Source organism: Ursus maritimus, unplaced genomic scaffold, assembly GCF_017311325.1.
Source record: "Ursus maritimus isolate PB19 unplaced genomic scaffold, ASM1731132v1 scaffold_30, whole genome shotgun sequence".
NCBI classification, from domain to species: Eukaryota; Metazoa; Chordata; class Mammalia; order Carnivora; family Ursidae; genus Ursus; species Ursus maritimus.
In genome coordinates this window covers 1,509,080-1,523,846 of record NW_024425564.1, presented here as the reverse complement: position 1 = coordinate 1,523,846, position 14,767 = coordinate 1,509,080, and the positions used below count along the sequence as shown (strand labels likewise).

The 14,767-nt window shown below is 43.4% G+C and overlaps 1 protein-coding gene across 2 annotated transcripts in view; it reads left to right on the top strand.

The window, feature by feature from the left end:
* Window positions 1–304: 304 nt before the first annotated feature.
* Window positions 305–14,767, top strand: part of TBC1D22B (TBC1 domain family member 22B) — a 74,042-nt gene continuing 59,579 nt past the window's right edge. For both annotated transcript variants that reach the window (XM_008693375.2, XM_008693376.2), the window contains exon 1: window positions 305–516. In XM_008693375.2, the coding sequence (XP_008691597.2) occupies window positions 461–516 (56 nt within the window). In that variant the 5' untranslated portion in view covers window positions 305–460. The remainder of the gene's footprint in view (window positions 517–14,767) is intronic.

Sequence of the window (14,767 nt, the reverse complement as noted above, 5' to 3'; positions counted from 1 at the left end):
TCTAAAAAATATTAGGCCCGGGAACCTCATCCCCCCCCCCCCCGGGAAAAAAAAACTCCAAAACCAAAACAGTACCCTTTCTTCCTTTCCATAGGTCCCTTTCTTTACCTGCTTCTTCCACTCCAGGGGTTAGGGAACTTTCAGCCCCGCCTCCCTGCTTGTCCAAGCTCCGCCTTCCCGGTCCACCTGTGTGCCCAGTCCCTGACGTCACCGTTAGGCTTCAGAGGCCTGCAGGATTCCGGCTTTCTATTGGTCCGTCTGACCACGGCCTGCGCAACCCACCAATGGCAGCGGCGCTGGTTGGGGGGGTGCCCACATCCAAGATGGCGCCCCCAAGAGCTGGGAGCGGGTGACCGGCGGCGGGGAAGCGGCCTGGGTTGGCCCTCCGATTGCGGGGTCTTGGGGGCATCTCGCCGGGTACCCCCCTGGCCCGCCTACAAGGCCTTCCCCGGCCAGAGCAATGGCCGCCGATAACAGCAAGCAGTTTTGGAAGCGGAGCGCCAAGCTGCCGGGGAGGTAAGCCCAGGACGCCGAAAGGAAGAGGAGATTGGACCAAACCCTTCCAGATCCTAAGCCCTAAATCCCGCGGCCCTGGAGCGTCAGCGACCCCGAAACGCTGATTTGGGGAACCTGGACTGGGGGAGCTGGGACTGCCTGGTGGCCGCGGGTCAGCTGTCGGGCAAAGGAGCGGGCAGCGAGCTTTGGGAATGGCTGGGTGTGGGAGCAGACCAGGGTCTGGGGGCGGAGGGCATTGGAGAGGCTGCCCTTAGCCGGGAGATGACCGGAGTCTGGGCGTAAGGGACAGTGGAGTTGGGTGAGTAGCCAGTGTGGGTCCTGGGTTTGGAGGGTCATCCCCAAAGCTGCCTCTCACTTTAAATAGAACTCCTTCTTGGGGGTCTCCACCACGCACAGGTGGTTGTTTGCATATGGATGGCCCCCTTCCCTTGCTCCCCCACATCAGTACGTACACGTCTTTCTCTTGGACTCCCAAAAGGTTCTGGTGGGAGCTTGGAATCGTATCCGGGGGGACAGGAAAAGTGAGGAAAATTCTCAAGCTCGACCTTACTTTATCTCGAGTTGGCCACTTCCCATTAGGAATTATTACAGAGTGACTCAAGAATCGAGGTTTTTTTCTTTAGCATTTTCTATGGATTTGTTCGACCCCAAGTGACCTCTTCCTTCCCTGCGTTGTCCAAGCTCTTCTTGTGCAAATGTACGAAATTCTTTCATTCTTCAGTTGTTAGTTGGAGAGCAGACCTTCTAAGCTACTCGCCCCCCACTTCCCTTTTTGATGTATGTTTGGAGCTTACCATTTATACATCCATCAGTCCGCTGTTGGTTTGTAGTTTGTTTGTTTTGGCCAGAGCCCTGAGAAGTATAAGGAATGTGTATTTCAGTCGTGGGTTTAAGATTTCTGCCAGCCATAGTCTACTTGGTGATGAAATTCATGTTTGGTTGTGCCCCATATGCTACCTTTCTTAATTAATTTAGGTCTTTTCCTTCAGGGATAATCCTTTGAATTTGTGTGTGTGTGTGTGTGTGTGTGTGTGTGTGTGTGTGTGTGTGGTTTTGTTTTGTTTTTAATAGCAAAGCAGAAATTAGGGTCAGTGGTGGCTATATAGCAGTCTTACTTAGGATTCTTTCAGACATATGGAGAATGGAAATCAGCTTTTATTAACACGGTATTAAAATAATGCAAGGGAATGCAGAATAGATTCAGATTAAAGTGCTGTGGAATGACAGTGTCCATATTAATGGTGAGGACTTCTATGTTTTTCGATAGGCACCACTTCCTGCCAACTGATTCCTTTTCCTTCCTGGTCTAGCGAACTGTCTCTCCAGTCTTAGAACTGTTGTTTTCTGGGACTTTCCATGGTGAGATCATTAAATTTTGACATCCTAAGGTTGTAATCAGAATCAATAGGGAAAACTGTGAAATCAGGAAGCAGTATTTGAAATGCGGGATATGGCATGGTCTTTTGTGCCTGCTGACTGCTGGTTGTTATTAACAGTTTTTTCTTTTCTATGTTCCTGTTTCGGACTATAGGCAGAGTCACCTCTTTTGAGAGCATCACTTTTGTGAGATAGGAAGAGGAGTCTTTTCAGCTTCTTCAAGTTTCTGGCTTCCTTTTTCATTTTGAAGAGGAATATTGAGGAATAGAGGAGAGAACATTTGAGTTCAGAAAGACTTGAGTTATTATTTGGACTCTCATACCTGTGTGAGCAATGACAAATGATTTACTCAATCTCTCTGGGCCTCAGTTTCCTTATTTATGAAATGAGAATAAAAATACCTTCTTCAGGGTTACCGTGAGGACCAAATTAAACATTTTACTTGTAAAGAACTCAGGACAGTGTTTATTTAGCACATCATAGTTGCTTGATAAGTACTAGTTATGAGGATTCCTGTTATTATTAGAGCCAGTAAATATTTAAAAGAATGTTTCTCAGATCCTTACTCCAGTACTGGGTATTTATGTTCATTGTTTACGTTAAGGCATTAAAGAGTTGCTACAATCCATAACAGTTTTTAGTACCTTGCTGGTTGAAGAGAACTGTTGTTTAGCTGGGTGCGTTCAGTGGGGAGCCCCAGCAGCCACTGGTTATGGGAGAAAATGAAAGGTTTTTTTAGATAGAAAGTGCTTTGATTTAAAGAAAAGATTAGGGCATTTTCTCAAGAATAGAACTTTTGCATTTACACTCTTTCAATGTTGGTGAAGGAAGACTTTCTCCTGGGTGGGGAGATGACGCAGATGGCTGTTTCTGGGTCCATGGCAACCTCGAAGTGAAAGTAGTTTGCAGATTGAGAGGTGAAAATTCAAAGTGGTGGCAGTTACTTTCAGTTTCTTTGATTGTGATCTAGCAACCTTAATGACAACAAGTAGGAATTTTATTTAGTAAATTAGCCTAAGTTTAAAATGAATTAGACATCCTTTTAAAAAATAACAGCTTTATTGAGATATAATTCACAGACAATAAAAATGCACCCCTTTAAAGCGTACAATTCAGAAGTATTTTGTACATTCATTTAAAGTCTAGATGGTTCCGTGCAACCATCACCACTAATTTCAGTACATTTTCATCACCCCAGAAAGAAACCTTGTATCCATCCCCTCACCTCAGCCCTGGCAACCGCTAATCTTTCTGTATGTATGGATTGACCTATTCTGGACATTTCATATAAATGAAATAATGTGAAAAGAGGCCTTTTGTGATTGGCTTCTTTTATGAAGCATGTTTTTCAAGGCTCACCCATGTTGCAGCATGCATCAATATTTTATTCCTTTTTGTGTCTAAATAATATTCCATTGTGTGACCACACCTTTTGTTTATCCATTCATCATTTGATGACATTTGGGTTGTTTCCACTTTTTGGCTGTTATAAACAATATTATGAAATTCATGTACAGGTTTTTGTTGGATGTGTGTTTTCCATTCTTTTGAGTTAATGTAGGAGTGAAATTTCTAGGTTATATGGTAACTCGATGGAATTAAACATCTTTTAAAGTTCTCTCAGTTATTCATGGGAACCTCATGTGCTTATTACATCAAATGGTTCTTGTATAGATGCCTAGAAAGATAGGAGACACCATATACCATGTGGTTAAGAATGCAGGCTCTGGAAACTTGCAACTAGTAGATAAGTTCTGGGGATCTCATGCACGACATAGTGATTATAGTTAACAGCACTGTATTATAAACTTCAAAGTTGCTAAGAGACTGGGTCTTAATTGTTCTCACCACAAAAAAGAAATGATAATTATGTGACTTGATAGAAGTGTTAGCTAATGCTAAGATGGTAAACACATTGTACGCTTTAAACTTACACAATGTTATATGTAAAAAAAAAAAAAAAAAGAATGCAGACTCTGGAACCTGACTGTGTGGGTTCAAATCCCAGCTCTGCTACTTTCTAGCTGTGTGACCCAGGGCAAGTTATGTAACCTCTCTGTGCTTCGATCTCCTTATCTGTAAAATGGGAGCAGCGTACCTACCCCATAATGCATAGAAAGTCCATACGAGGTGCTCAGTAATATTAGCTACTAATGAGATTAATGAGATAATGCATAGAAAGTCCATACGAGGTGCTCAGTAATATTAGCTACTAACTATGAAAATGATAGTTGTGATTGTAGTAGTTCCTTTTTTATTTGTTTCTCCCCCTTGCTTTAGTTTCTGAAACTAGAATTCAAAAACTTTGACAGTGGTGTGTCTGGAGCCCGCGGTGAGTCTTGGGTTAAAAAACCAGAACACAAAGCACCACGTTGTTAACTAGGCAGAGGGTTTACAGAGGGACTGAGAAGCCTCATGCAGGGCAGCGGTGGCTGTCAGGTGTCCATTATTGACGGGGAGTATGAGTGCGAGCAGTGGTCCTCAAACTTCAGTAAGTCACCTGGAAGGCTTGTTGAAACATAGGTTGCCAGCCCTCTATCCACCGTTTCTGACTCAGTAGGTCTGAGGTGGGACCTGAGGAGTTGAGCTTTGAAGAAGTTCGCAGGTGGTAGTGCTGCTGCTAACCGGGGCTGCGCTTTGAGAACCACTGGGATTCGAGCCCTGGTTTGACTAGAAAGATCCCTGAGTCCCGGCGTTGGGGGCTCTTGCCGTGTGGATCTTGACCAATGGCCGCATCTCCGCTTGGCTGTCTGATAGGCATCTCACACTTAACACATCCACACAGAACTCTTGATGACCACGTCTGCCCGCTCCTGCAAAGCCATTCATTCCGTCTCACTCAGTGGTCCCTGCTTTCACCAGGTTCCTCGGACCAAAAATCCTAACGTTTGATTCTTCCCTTTCCCTTCCTGCCACACCCAGTTCGAAAGCCAGTGCTATTGGCTGCTCATAACATACCCCGAATCTGAGTCGTTCTCACCACTTCCACCTCGACTGCCATGGATCAGACTGAGTCCTCTCTTGCCTGGACTACTGCTATAGCCTCCTGCTTCTCTTCTTGCCCCTCTGCAGACCTCTCTTGCATTTGCAATTAGAATGAAATCCAAACTCTCTAAGTCTTCCAGGCCCTTCGTGTTGGAAAGAAAGACCAAGTTAAGGGCTTTGATATGTAGCCCAAGAGCAGTGGGATGCCATTAGAAGGTTGGCGGGGGCTGTGACACGATCAGATTCCCATTGATAAAAATATTCTAGCTGCCCTGGGGCGCCTGGGTGGCTTAGTTGGCTAAGTGGCTGCCTTTGGCTCAGGTCATGATCTTGGGGTCTTGGGATCGGGTCCCATGTCTGGCTCCCTGCTCAGCGGGGAGCCTGCTTCTCCCTCTCCCTCTGCCTGCCATTCCCCCCATTGGTGCTCTCTCTCTCTGTCAAATCAATAAATAAAATCTTAAAAAAAAAAAAGAATTAAAAAAATATTCTGGCTGCCCTGAGGAAAATGGTTTGGACCAGTGTTTTCAACAGTTAGGGGTGGGGGACACACAGTTGGTGTTTTGGGTGGGTTAAATCTGGGTTGTAGTGGATTGTAGGATGTTTAACATCCTTGGCCCTTGCCCACTAAATGCCAGGAAGACCCACCAGTTGTTGGGACAAACAGCCTTTTCACGTACACCTTTCCAAACACTCCAGCCACCACCCACCTCTGACCCCGACTAAGGATCAGGGTGAGTATAGTTAGGTGGCCACTGCGGTCAGCAGAAGGAGAGGTGATGATGGCTTGGACTAGGGCAATGGCAATAGAGGTCAAGTTTAAGAATATCGATAGGACTTGGTAAACCATTGGATTTGGGCAATGAGGGAAAAGGAAGTGCCAAGGAGTTGCTACTTCCAGGTTTCTGACTTAAGTGGTCAGGTAGGATTGTGATGTCATATACTCAGAGAAAAAGCCAAATTTTAGGACAAAGTACTTAAATACTCCAGGCTCAGTTTCCTTATCTATGAAATGAGAGTTTTGGATTCAGTGACCTCTAAGGCTGAAGCTGAGTGTTCAGTTTAAAGTTACTAGCTTTGGGGTGCCTGGGTGGCTCAGTGGGTTAAGCATCCGCCTTCGGCTCAGGTCATGATCCCAGAGTCCCTAGGATTGAGCCCCGTGCCAGGCACTCTGCTCAGTGGGGAGTCTGCTTTTCTCTCTCTCTCTCTCTCTTTCTCTCTCACTCTCTCAAATAAATAAACACATAAATAAATAAAATCTAAAAAAATTATAAAGTTACTAGCTTCAACTCACATCAGTGGTTATTTCTCTTTGCTTTGTCACTTACAGTAGGCATGCCTGATAGGTAGGAGTAGACGGTATGGGGGCCCTGAAGGTGGGCTTTTCTATCTTGTGCTTTTGGAAGTAGGGAGTTGCTGGCCCCATGAATATCTGAGTGTCATGAAATTGTAGAATGTCAGAATTTGGCCGGAGAGGGGAAGTGACTTGCCCCAAATCACACTGCAGAACTGCAGATTTCTTGACTCTGGGTCCAGCGCTCTTTCTACTACTTCTGCCTTCCCTCAATCTCTGCTAAGATTAGGACGCCTGTTGAAGCACCTCATCCAGTCCAGGGGTGTGGGTGCTTCCAGTGAAAAGATATAGATGAGACCTGGAATAGGAGAGACCAGTGTGAGCCAAAGCCCAGCTCGTTTCCCATATTCTGATTTCCAGTCCTTCTGGGAAGGGCTTCTCCTTTTTTTATTTTATTATTATTATTTTTTTTTTATTTGAGAGAACGAGAGAGTGAGAGTGAGCACACAAGCAGGGGGGAGGGGCATACACTTAACCGACTGGGCCACCCAGGCACCCCTGCTTAGGCTTCTCCTTCTTTCTAAGCAAAAGTGTTTATTTATTTTTTAAAATTTTATTTATTTAATCTCTACACCCAATGTGGGGCTTGAACTCATGACCCCAAGATCGAGTAACACACTCCGCTGACTGAGCCAGCAGGGCGCCCCAAAAGTGTTTATTTTTAAAGTTAAGGAGCTCTCTTTAGTATTAAATGAGGTTGAGAAAACTGTCTAGTTATTTAAATTAGGAGCCGGTAGATTTTCAACTAAAACCTCTGTCATCTGGTTATTTTCCATAACGTGGACTCAGTGTTACGCGCCCAGCCTGTCTGGGCAGGTACATTATATTACAACCTATTCTTAGCCTGGAAATGTTTTCCTGATAAAGTAAGTGACTAGAAGGCACTAAACTATCGCCCAAGCAGCGTAGAACCGCAGCTCTGGAAGACTTCCGTCAAATGCGTGTGTGAGCCCGAATCAGTTGCCAACATGTTTGGCTCTAAGTTGGATAGGTCTGTTGCCATATTTGCTTTCGCTCCTTTGTCAGCGCTAAACAAACACCTGTTGGTTTTTCCTGCCGAGGGTTTTGCACCGTTGCAACCGTGCAAACTGGCTCTGCCAACACACTGTGTGGTGTCGGTTTTACTAAGGAGGATGTCGGAGGTTGACCAGGACTTTTGCTGTTTTGTGTCCGTCGTGGCATCTGCTGTGGCATTCGCTTCTCTGCACGCGCCGTGTGATTTCTCCAAGGTGCGGGCTTTGCCTCTCGTGTTGAGGTCTAGCGAGCCACTAGCCCGCTTAAACAGAGGCCTGGGGTTTGTAGAGTTCCCGTCTTCACTCACTAGCTATTGTTAATCAGTGCCTGCTGGGGTGTGTTGCACTCTGCCAGGTGGTGAGGGGACTGCGGAAAAAGACACGCCGTCACCACTGCTCTCTGGAAGCTGAAAATCTGCTTGTCACCGTGGCCTCCCCCGGTGAGGATACTGGGTATCATTGACCCTCTGGTGTCTCCATTACACATATGTTACTTTGTCATCAGGAAAAGACTGGGAAGTGCAGCTGGGTGAGAACACACTGTTGAGTGAGAAAAACAAGATGTGGAAAGATAAGTAGTGTGCAATCTTTTGTGTACAGTTTTAAAACAAAACAATATTGTCTGGTGTTTATGTGTACGTGAATGTGTGTAAAAGTATAAAAACAGATGGGAAGGATTTCATACCCACTTCAGGATAGTGGTTATCTCTTGGGGAGAAAGAGAAACAGGACTGGGGAATTCAATTGGGACTTCAGTAGTCTCCCTAATGCTTTATTTCCTTAAAGGAATGTGACACGTATTAACATTTGCTAAACCAGAGTGATGGGTTCCTGGATGTTTAATTTTTCTCTGTATTTTTCTTCTCGTTTGAAAATGTGAATAAAGTGCTTTCTATACTTGTGTGGAGCAAATGTTTTGTTTTGTTTAGAGAGGGGCGGGGAAGGGCAGAGGGAGAGGGAGAGAATCTTAAGCAGGCTCCACGCCCAGCATAGAGCCCAACTCGGGGCTTGATCTCACAACCCTGAGATCATGACCTGAGCGAAAATCAAGAGTTGGATGCTTAACTGAGCACCCAGGCGCCCCTGGAGCAAATGTGTTTTAAATTTTGTGTCTGAGAGACCAGTTAGCCAGCCATGAAATTAAGTAATATATAAAGTAGCATGTAGGGACACCTGGGTGGCTCAGTCAGTTAAGTGTCTGACTCTTGATCTCAGCTCAGGTCTTGATCTTAGGGCAGTGAGTTCAAACCCTGCATTGGGCTCCATGCTGGGTGAGGAGCCTACTTTAAAAAAAAAAAAAGGAGCATTTTTGATTACTAGTCAGTATAAGTCATAGGTATAGTGTGGTGCCATTTATATAAAGTTTTTTTAAGATTTTATTTATTTGAGAGAGAGAGAGATAAGAGCGAGAGAGCGCACGAGTGGGGGGTGGGGGTGGAGGGCAGGGAGAGTGAGAAGCAGACTTCCCGCTAAGCAGGGAGCCCAACCCAGGGCTTGATTCCAGGACCCCGGGGATCATGACCTGAGCGGAAGGCAGACGCTTAACCAACTGAGCCACCCAGGCGCCCCTATATAAATTTTTAAAAACACGGAAAACAATACTATATATTGTTTAGGGATACAAACATGGAAAATAATGTAAAAACAAAGATGAGTGTGAAAATGGCAGATGCAATCAAGTGGTTTTTGAGGGCAGGAGGGAGGGGTGTGCAGCATTTGAACTCCAAGATGTCTTACTTCTTATGTATGTATCAGTTGAACACAGGCCTGGATGTGCCTTATATTATGATCTAAACTGAGTTTATTTAAAAAAATTATTTACTTGTTAAAAGCAATCTAAGCCCCGATTCATGTATTTTAAGGAATCAGAGAAGGCATGGGTGAGTGGATGCTGGGGGCTAGCGTCAGGGAAGATCTCATGTTGGGGGGGTGTCGATCTTGAAGGGGGTGTTTCAGATTGGATACGATACTGAAATGGGAGAAGAGCCTGATGTAGTAGCTGAGATAGGTTTGGAAGGCGGAGTGGAGACCAGCGCGCTCTGGAGTTCAGTGTGGTTTGGGAGGAGTAAGGATGGTTCAGGCCGACAGGTGAATTACAAATGCCAGGAAATCAAGCACTTTCATCACCAGGCTTTCAGTCTGTCTGCATTTCGTCTCTGTGATCATCTTGGTTTCTCTTCTAATGTCTTGCCTCTCCTTTTGGAGATTTAATAAGCTGATTAAAGTGTTACAGATAGAGATACATCATGGTTTAGTTCAAGAGTATGTTAACAAATGCAGCTTGGGCTCTGATACCTTTGCTGAGGAAGTCCATCACTTATCTTGGCCTTTCTGGCTGTGCCAGCACGTTGGGGTTGACGGATTTAAAAAAACAGTCTACCGTGATTTTAAGATCCCCTTCCTGGATAGTAATTAATGCCTTTTGGCATTTAAGTCTGCACAATTAGGACTGCTTTTTTTCTGCCTGGATTACTGGCAGGTGGTAATACTCTTTTTAAAAAGAGAGACTCTAAGGACCCTCTCCTTTTTTTCTGCCCATTCACCCAACCAGCCCCTTGAATCTTCCTGCAGTTTATCCTCTGATTTTTTTATTTTGCTATAAAGAGGCTTGTGGACTTGGAGAGCTCAAGTATAGTCATCTTGGAGTATTTGCAAACATTGAAATACAAATCAGTGGCCCTTTTAAAAAAGTTTTTAATTCCAGGGAGTTAACACAGTGTTATATTAGTTTCAGGTGCACAATATAGTGATTGAACAATTCCACGCATCACCTGGTGCTCATCACATCAATGCACTCCTTAATCCCCATCACCTGTTTAACTCCTCCTCCCCCTCCCCTCTGATCACCATCAGTTCTCTACAATTAAGAATCTGTTTTTTGGTTTGTCTCTCTTTCCCCCTTTGCTCCTTTGTTTCTTAAATTCCACATATGAGTGAAATCATGAGGTATTTGTCTCTCTCGGACTGACTTATTATGCTTAGCATGATACCCTCTAGCTCCATCCGTGTGGTTGCAAATGGCAAGAATTCAGTCTTTTTTATGGCTAATACTCCATGGTGTATATATGTACCACATCTTCTTTATTCATGAGCTGACGGTGCTTGGGCTGCTTCCGCATCTTGGCTCTCGTAGGCAACGCTGCCGTAAACATAGCGGCGCGCGCATCCCTTTGAATTAGTGTTTTTGTATCTTCGGGGAAGTGCCCAGTGGTACAATTGCTGGATCATAGGGTAGTTCTATTTTAACGTTTTTACAAAGGTTTTTATTTATTGTTTTTAGTAATCTCCTGTTTGAGGAACCTCCAAACTTTCCCGTGATTGCACCGGTTGCACCGTCAACAGTGCACCAGTGTTCCTTTTTCTCCACATCTTGGTCAACATCTGTTGTTTCTTGTGTTGTTGATTTTCTTTCATTTTATTATTTTTATTTTTTTTAAGATTTATTTATTTGAGTGGGGGAGCAGAGGGCGAGGGAGAGAGAATCTCAAGTGGACTCCACACTGAGCATGGAGCCTGATATGGGGCTCAATCCCAGGACCCTGAGATCACAACCTGAGCTGAAACCAAGAGTCAGACCCTCGACTGACTGAGCCACCCAGGCGCCCCTTGTATTATTGATTTTAGACGTTCTGACAGGTGTGAGGTGGTATCTCCTTGTAGTCTTGATTTGCATTCCCTGATGATGAGTGATGTTGAGCATCTGTCGTTTCTGTTGGCCATCTGTATGTCTTCTTTGGAGAAATGTCTGTGCATGTCTTCTGACCATTTTTAAATTGCATTATTTGGTTTTTGGGTGTTAAGTTTTAGAAGTTCTTTATATATTTTAGATACTAACCCTTTGTCAGATATGTCACTCGCAAATATCTTCTCCCATCCCGTAAGTTGCCTTTAGTTTTGTTGCTTCCTTCACTGTGGACAAGATTTTTATTCAGATGAAGTCCCGATAGTGTATTTTTGCTTTTGTTTCCCATGTCTCAGGAGACATGTCTAGAAAGAAGTTGCTACGGCCAATGTCGGAGTTCTGTGTTCTGTTCTAGGATTTTTATGGTTTCAGGTCTCACATTTTGATCTTTAATCCATTTGGAATTTATTTTTGTGTATGGTGTAAGAAAGTGGTCTAGTTTCTTGCTTTTGCACGTTGCCATCGGTTTCCCCAATGTGATCTGTTGAGGAGACTGTCCTTTTCCCATTGGATATTCTTCCTGCTTTGTCAAAGATTGACCATAGAATTGTTGTGGATCTATTTCTGGGTTTTCTATTCCGTTCCATTGATCTATGCCTTTTGGTTTTTTTGTTTGTGTTTTCATTTTTGTTTTGTTGCAGCCTTCTCTCCATAAGTCAGACTCTCCCATTATTCTTTGATCCCTCTTATTTTCTTTCTCCTCCTCTGCTACTAAACTCTGTAAACTCTTTAAACAGGTTAAAGTGGTATTATTTGTATCTCTGTAGTAGTATAGGTAATGATTTGTTTACAAATCAGTGAATAAGCTTTCAGAAAAGTTTGGGGAGTTAGAGATCCTTAATTGCTAAAAAGGTCAGGGTTATATCCATAAAGATTGTACAGAAGACCGTTCTCTCTGAAATCTCAGGAGAAATCAATGTGAAAATGATTGAATTGGCTGCATTTTTATTTAAAGGCAACATTAGGATCACGTCTGTTATGTCAAACAAAGTACTTGGTAACCTTGTTCTACTTTCTAAGTGTTGGGTAAGGAATAAATTACCGAATGGGAGGGAAGAAGAAAGCCAACATTTCTTGTCCACTGAGTGTGTGCCAGGTAGCGTCCTGATGTTTGTAAATCTTCCTCGTTACCAGCTAGTATTACTACCTGCCAGAAATTGTGCGAAAGGGCTTTTTACATGTTGTCTCATTTACACCTCCCAACCCTCTTAAGATTGCTTAGTTTATTTCTTAAAAAGGTGGCACCTGTACGTGATACTAATTCAGAAAGGCACAAAAAAGTTTGCAGTAAAAACTCAGTCTCTCTGCTGCCAGGCCCTCCAGTCCTCCAGTTTCTCTTCCAAACCCTTGCTACTGGTGTCTTGTGTATTCCCTCAGAGATACTCTAAGCGTGTATAAGTATACGGATAAGTTTTCGTTTAAAAGTTTTCCACAAAAAGGGTGACATGTTGTGCATACAGTTCTGCGTCTTTTATTAGTGTTTTAGAGCTTGTTTCATGCCAGTGGGTATAGAATTGCCTCATTCTTTTTTTTTTTTTTTAAGATTTTATTTATTTATTAGAGATAGAGACAGCCAGCGAGAGAGGGAACACAAGCAGGGGGAGTGGGAGAGGAAGAAGCAGGCTCATAGCAGAGGAGCCTGATGTGGGGTTCGATCCCATAATGCCGGGATCACGCCCTGAGCCGAAGGCAGACGCTTAACCGCTGTGCCACCCAGGCGCCCCTGCCGGATTCTTTTTAACAGATGCACCGTGATCAACCAATCCCCTCTTAGTAACAATCCTTTTTCTTTTAATAGGCAAGTTCAGCCTTTTTAGATTTGCTGGAACGACTGATACATTTGATTGTGGTTCTGTTTTTAATATTTTCTTTAAAAGAAAAATCTGTCACCGTAAGGACTGTACTTGCTCTGGGAGGTGGCGTACATTTGTATATTCTGATAACTGGGGACGTTTGTGTTTTTATTCTAGCGACTGCATTTGTAAGTATAATTTTATACCATATTTCTTGAGACATCTTTTGACTGCCTACTGTGATCAGTGATGAAATTAATAGTTATATTTCCTGCCCTTTCCTCACCTGCTTTTAGTTGATTATATTATTTTTCTTAGTTTTATCTTACGTTGTAAAACATGCTTATGCCTCTATTACTTGAGCGATGAGCTTAAAAAAATTTTTTTTTTATTTAAATTCAATTTAACATGTAGTGTATTATTAGCTTCAGAGGTGGAATTCAGTGATTCATCGGTTGCATATAACACCCAGTGCTCATTGCTTAAAAGTGCCCTCCTTCATGCCCATCACCCAGTTACCCCATCCCCCCACCTACCTCCCTTGAGCTACGAACTCTAAGTGTCCTTTGAGCTTTGTCAGCGAAAGATGAGGAAATCAACATACTTAATCATTCTGTCCTCTGTCCCATTTTAACCTTTGCCAATAACATTGTTTTTACATTCTCTCCTCTAACCTCAAATTTAAGAGTTAGCCTTCAGACTAGGGGCACCTGGGTGGCACAGCGGTTAAGTGTCTGCCTTCGGCTCAGGGCGTGATCCCGGCGTTATGGGATCAAGCCCCACATCAGGCTCCTCCGCTATGAGCCTGCTTCTTCCTCTCCCACTCCCCCTGCTTGTGTTCCCTCTCTCGCTGGCTGTCTCTATCTCTGTCGAATAAATAAATAAAATCTTTAAAAAGAAAAAAAAAAGAGTTAGCCTTCAGACTAAATCCGTTAAATGCTCTACACCAGTCCTTTTGCTGTAGTTTCTCCATTTAGCTCATTGTTCATTGAAGTTTTTCTTCTAGTAGTTTCTTCAGGAAGGAGTCAAGGAAACTGTATTTTCTGAGTTCTTACACGTTGCAACATGTTTTTCTGTCACCTTTGGATTTGAACGACAGTTTGGCTGGATATGTAGTTATCCTCTGGTCACTCTTTTTTTTTTTTTTTTTTGTGACCTATTACATGAAACAGGTGTGTGATATGATAACTTGATGAATAATCACAAAGGGAACACCCTAGAAGTGAGCACCTCAGAAGCCCCCTTGTGTCTGTTCTCAATCACACCTCTCTCCTTCCCTCCAGAATAACCACATCCTTTTATGGTAACTGGTCCTTGCTTTATGATGTTACTACCGTGGTAGCATCCCTAGATGATATGCATCCTTTTTGCCAGTTTTTGAAGTATTTCATACAGTACTTACTCTTGTATTACTTGCTTGCTTTGCTCAACATGACATTTGGAAGATTCATGCACATTGTTACTTGCAGCCCTACTTCGTATGTTTACATTGCTGTATAATATTCTATGGTATGAACATATTACAGTTTATTTTCTGTTGGACACTTGGGTTATTTCTAGTTTTGTGCTAAAAGGAACTATAATGCTATAAATAGTTTTATATATGTCTCCTGACACACGTAAATGTGTATTTCTCTTAAGATATAGATTTGAGAGCAACCCTCTCGGGTCGCCTCCCTCTTCGGGAGCTTTACTATCACTTTACCATCGTTCAATAAACCTTGTTTTGCTGCCCACCAAAAAAAAGAAAGATAGAGATTTGAGAATGAAAATACTGGGCCGTAAGGTATGCATATTTCATTCTTCCTGGGTATGGCCAAACTGTTTTTGAAAGTGAGTTGTATCCCTTAATACCCCCACCAGCCATGAGTCAGAGTCACTTGGGTCACCCTTCCCTTGATACCTAGTGTTGCTTCACTGTCTTTTAGTCCAAGTGATCCTTTAGGGTAGGTGATGCGCCCATTTTACAGATGAGAAGACAGGGTCAAAGTGGGCGTGTAATTTAATGCCAGTTTACGGAGGTGGCGGATGCCAGAACTGGCATTCAAAC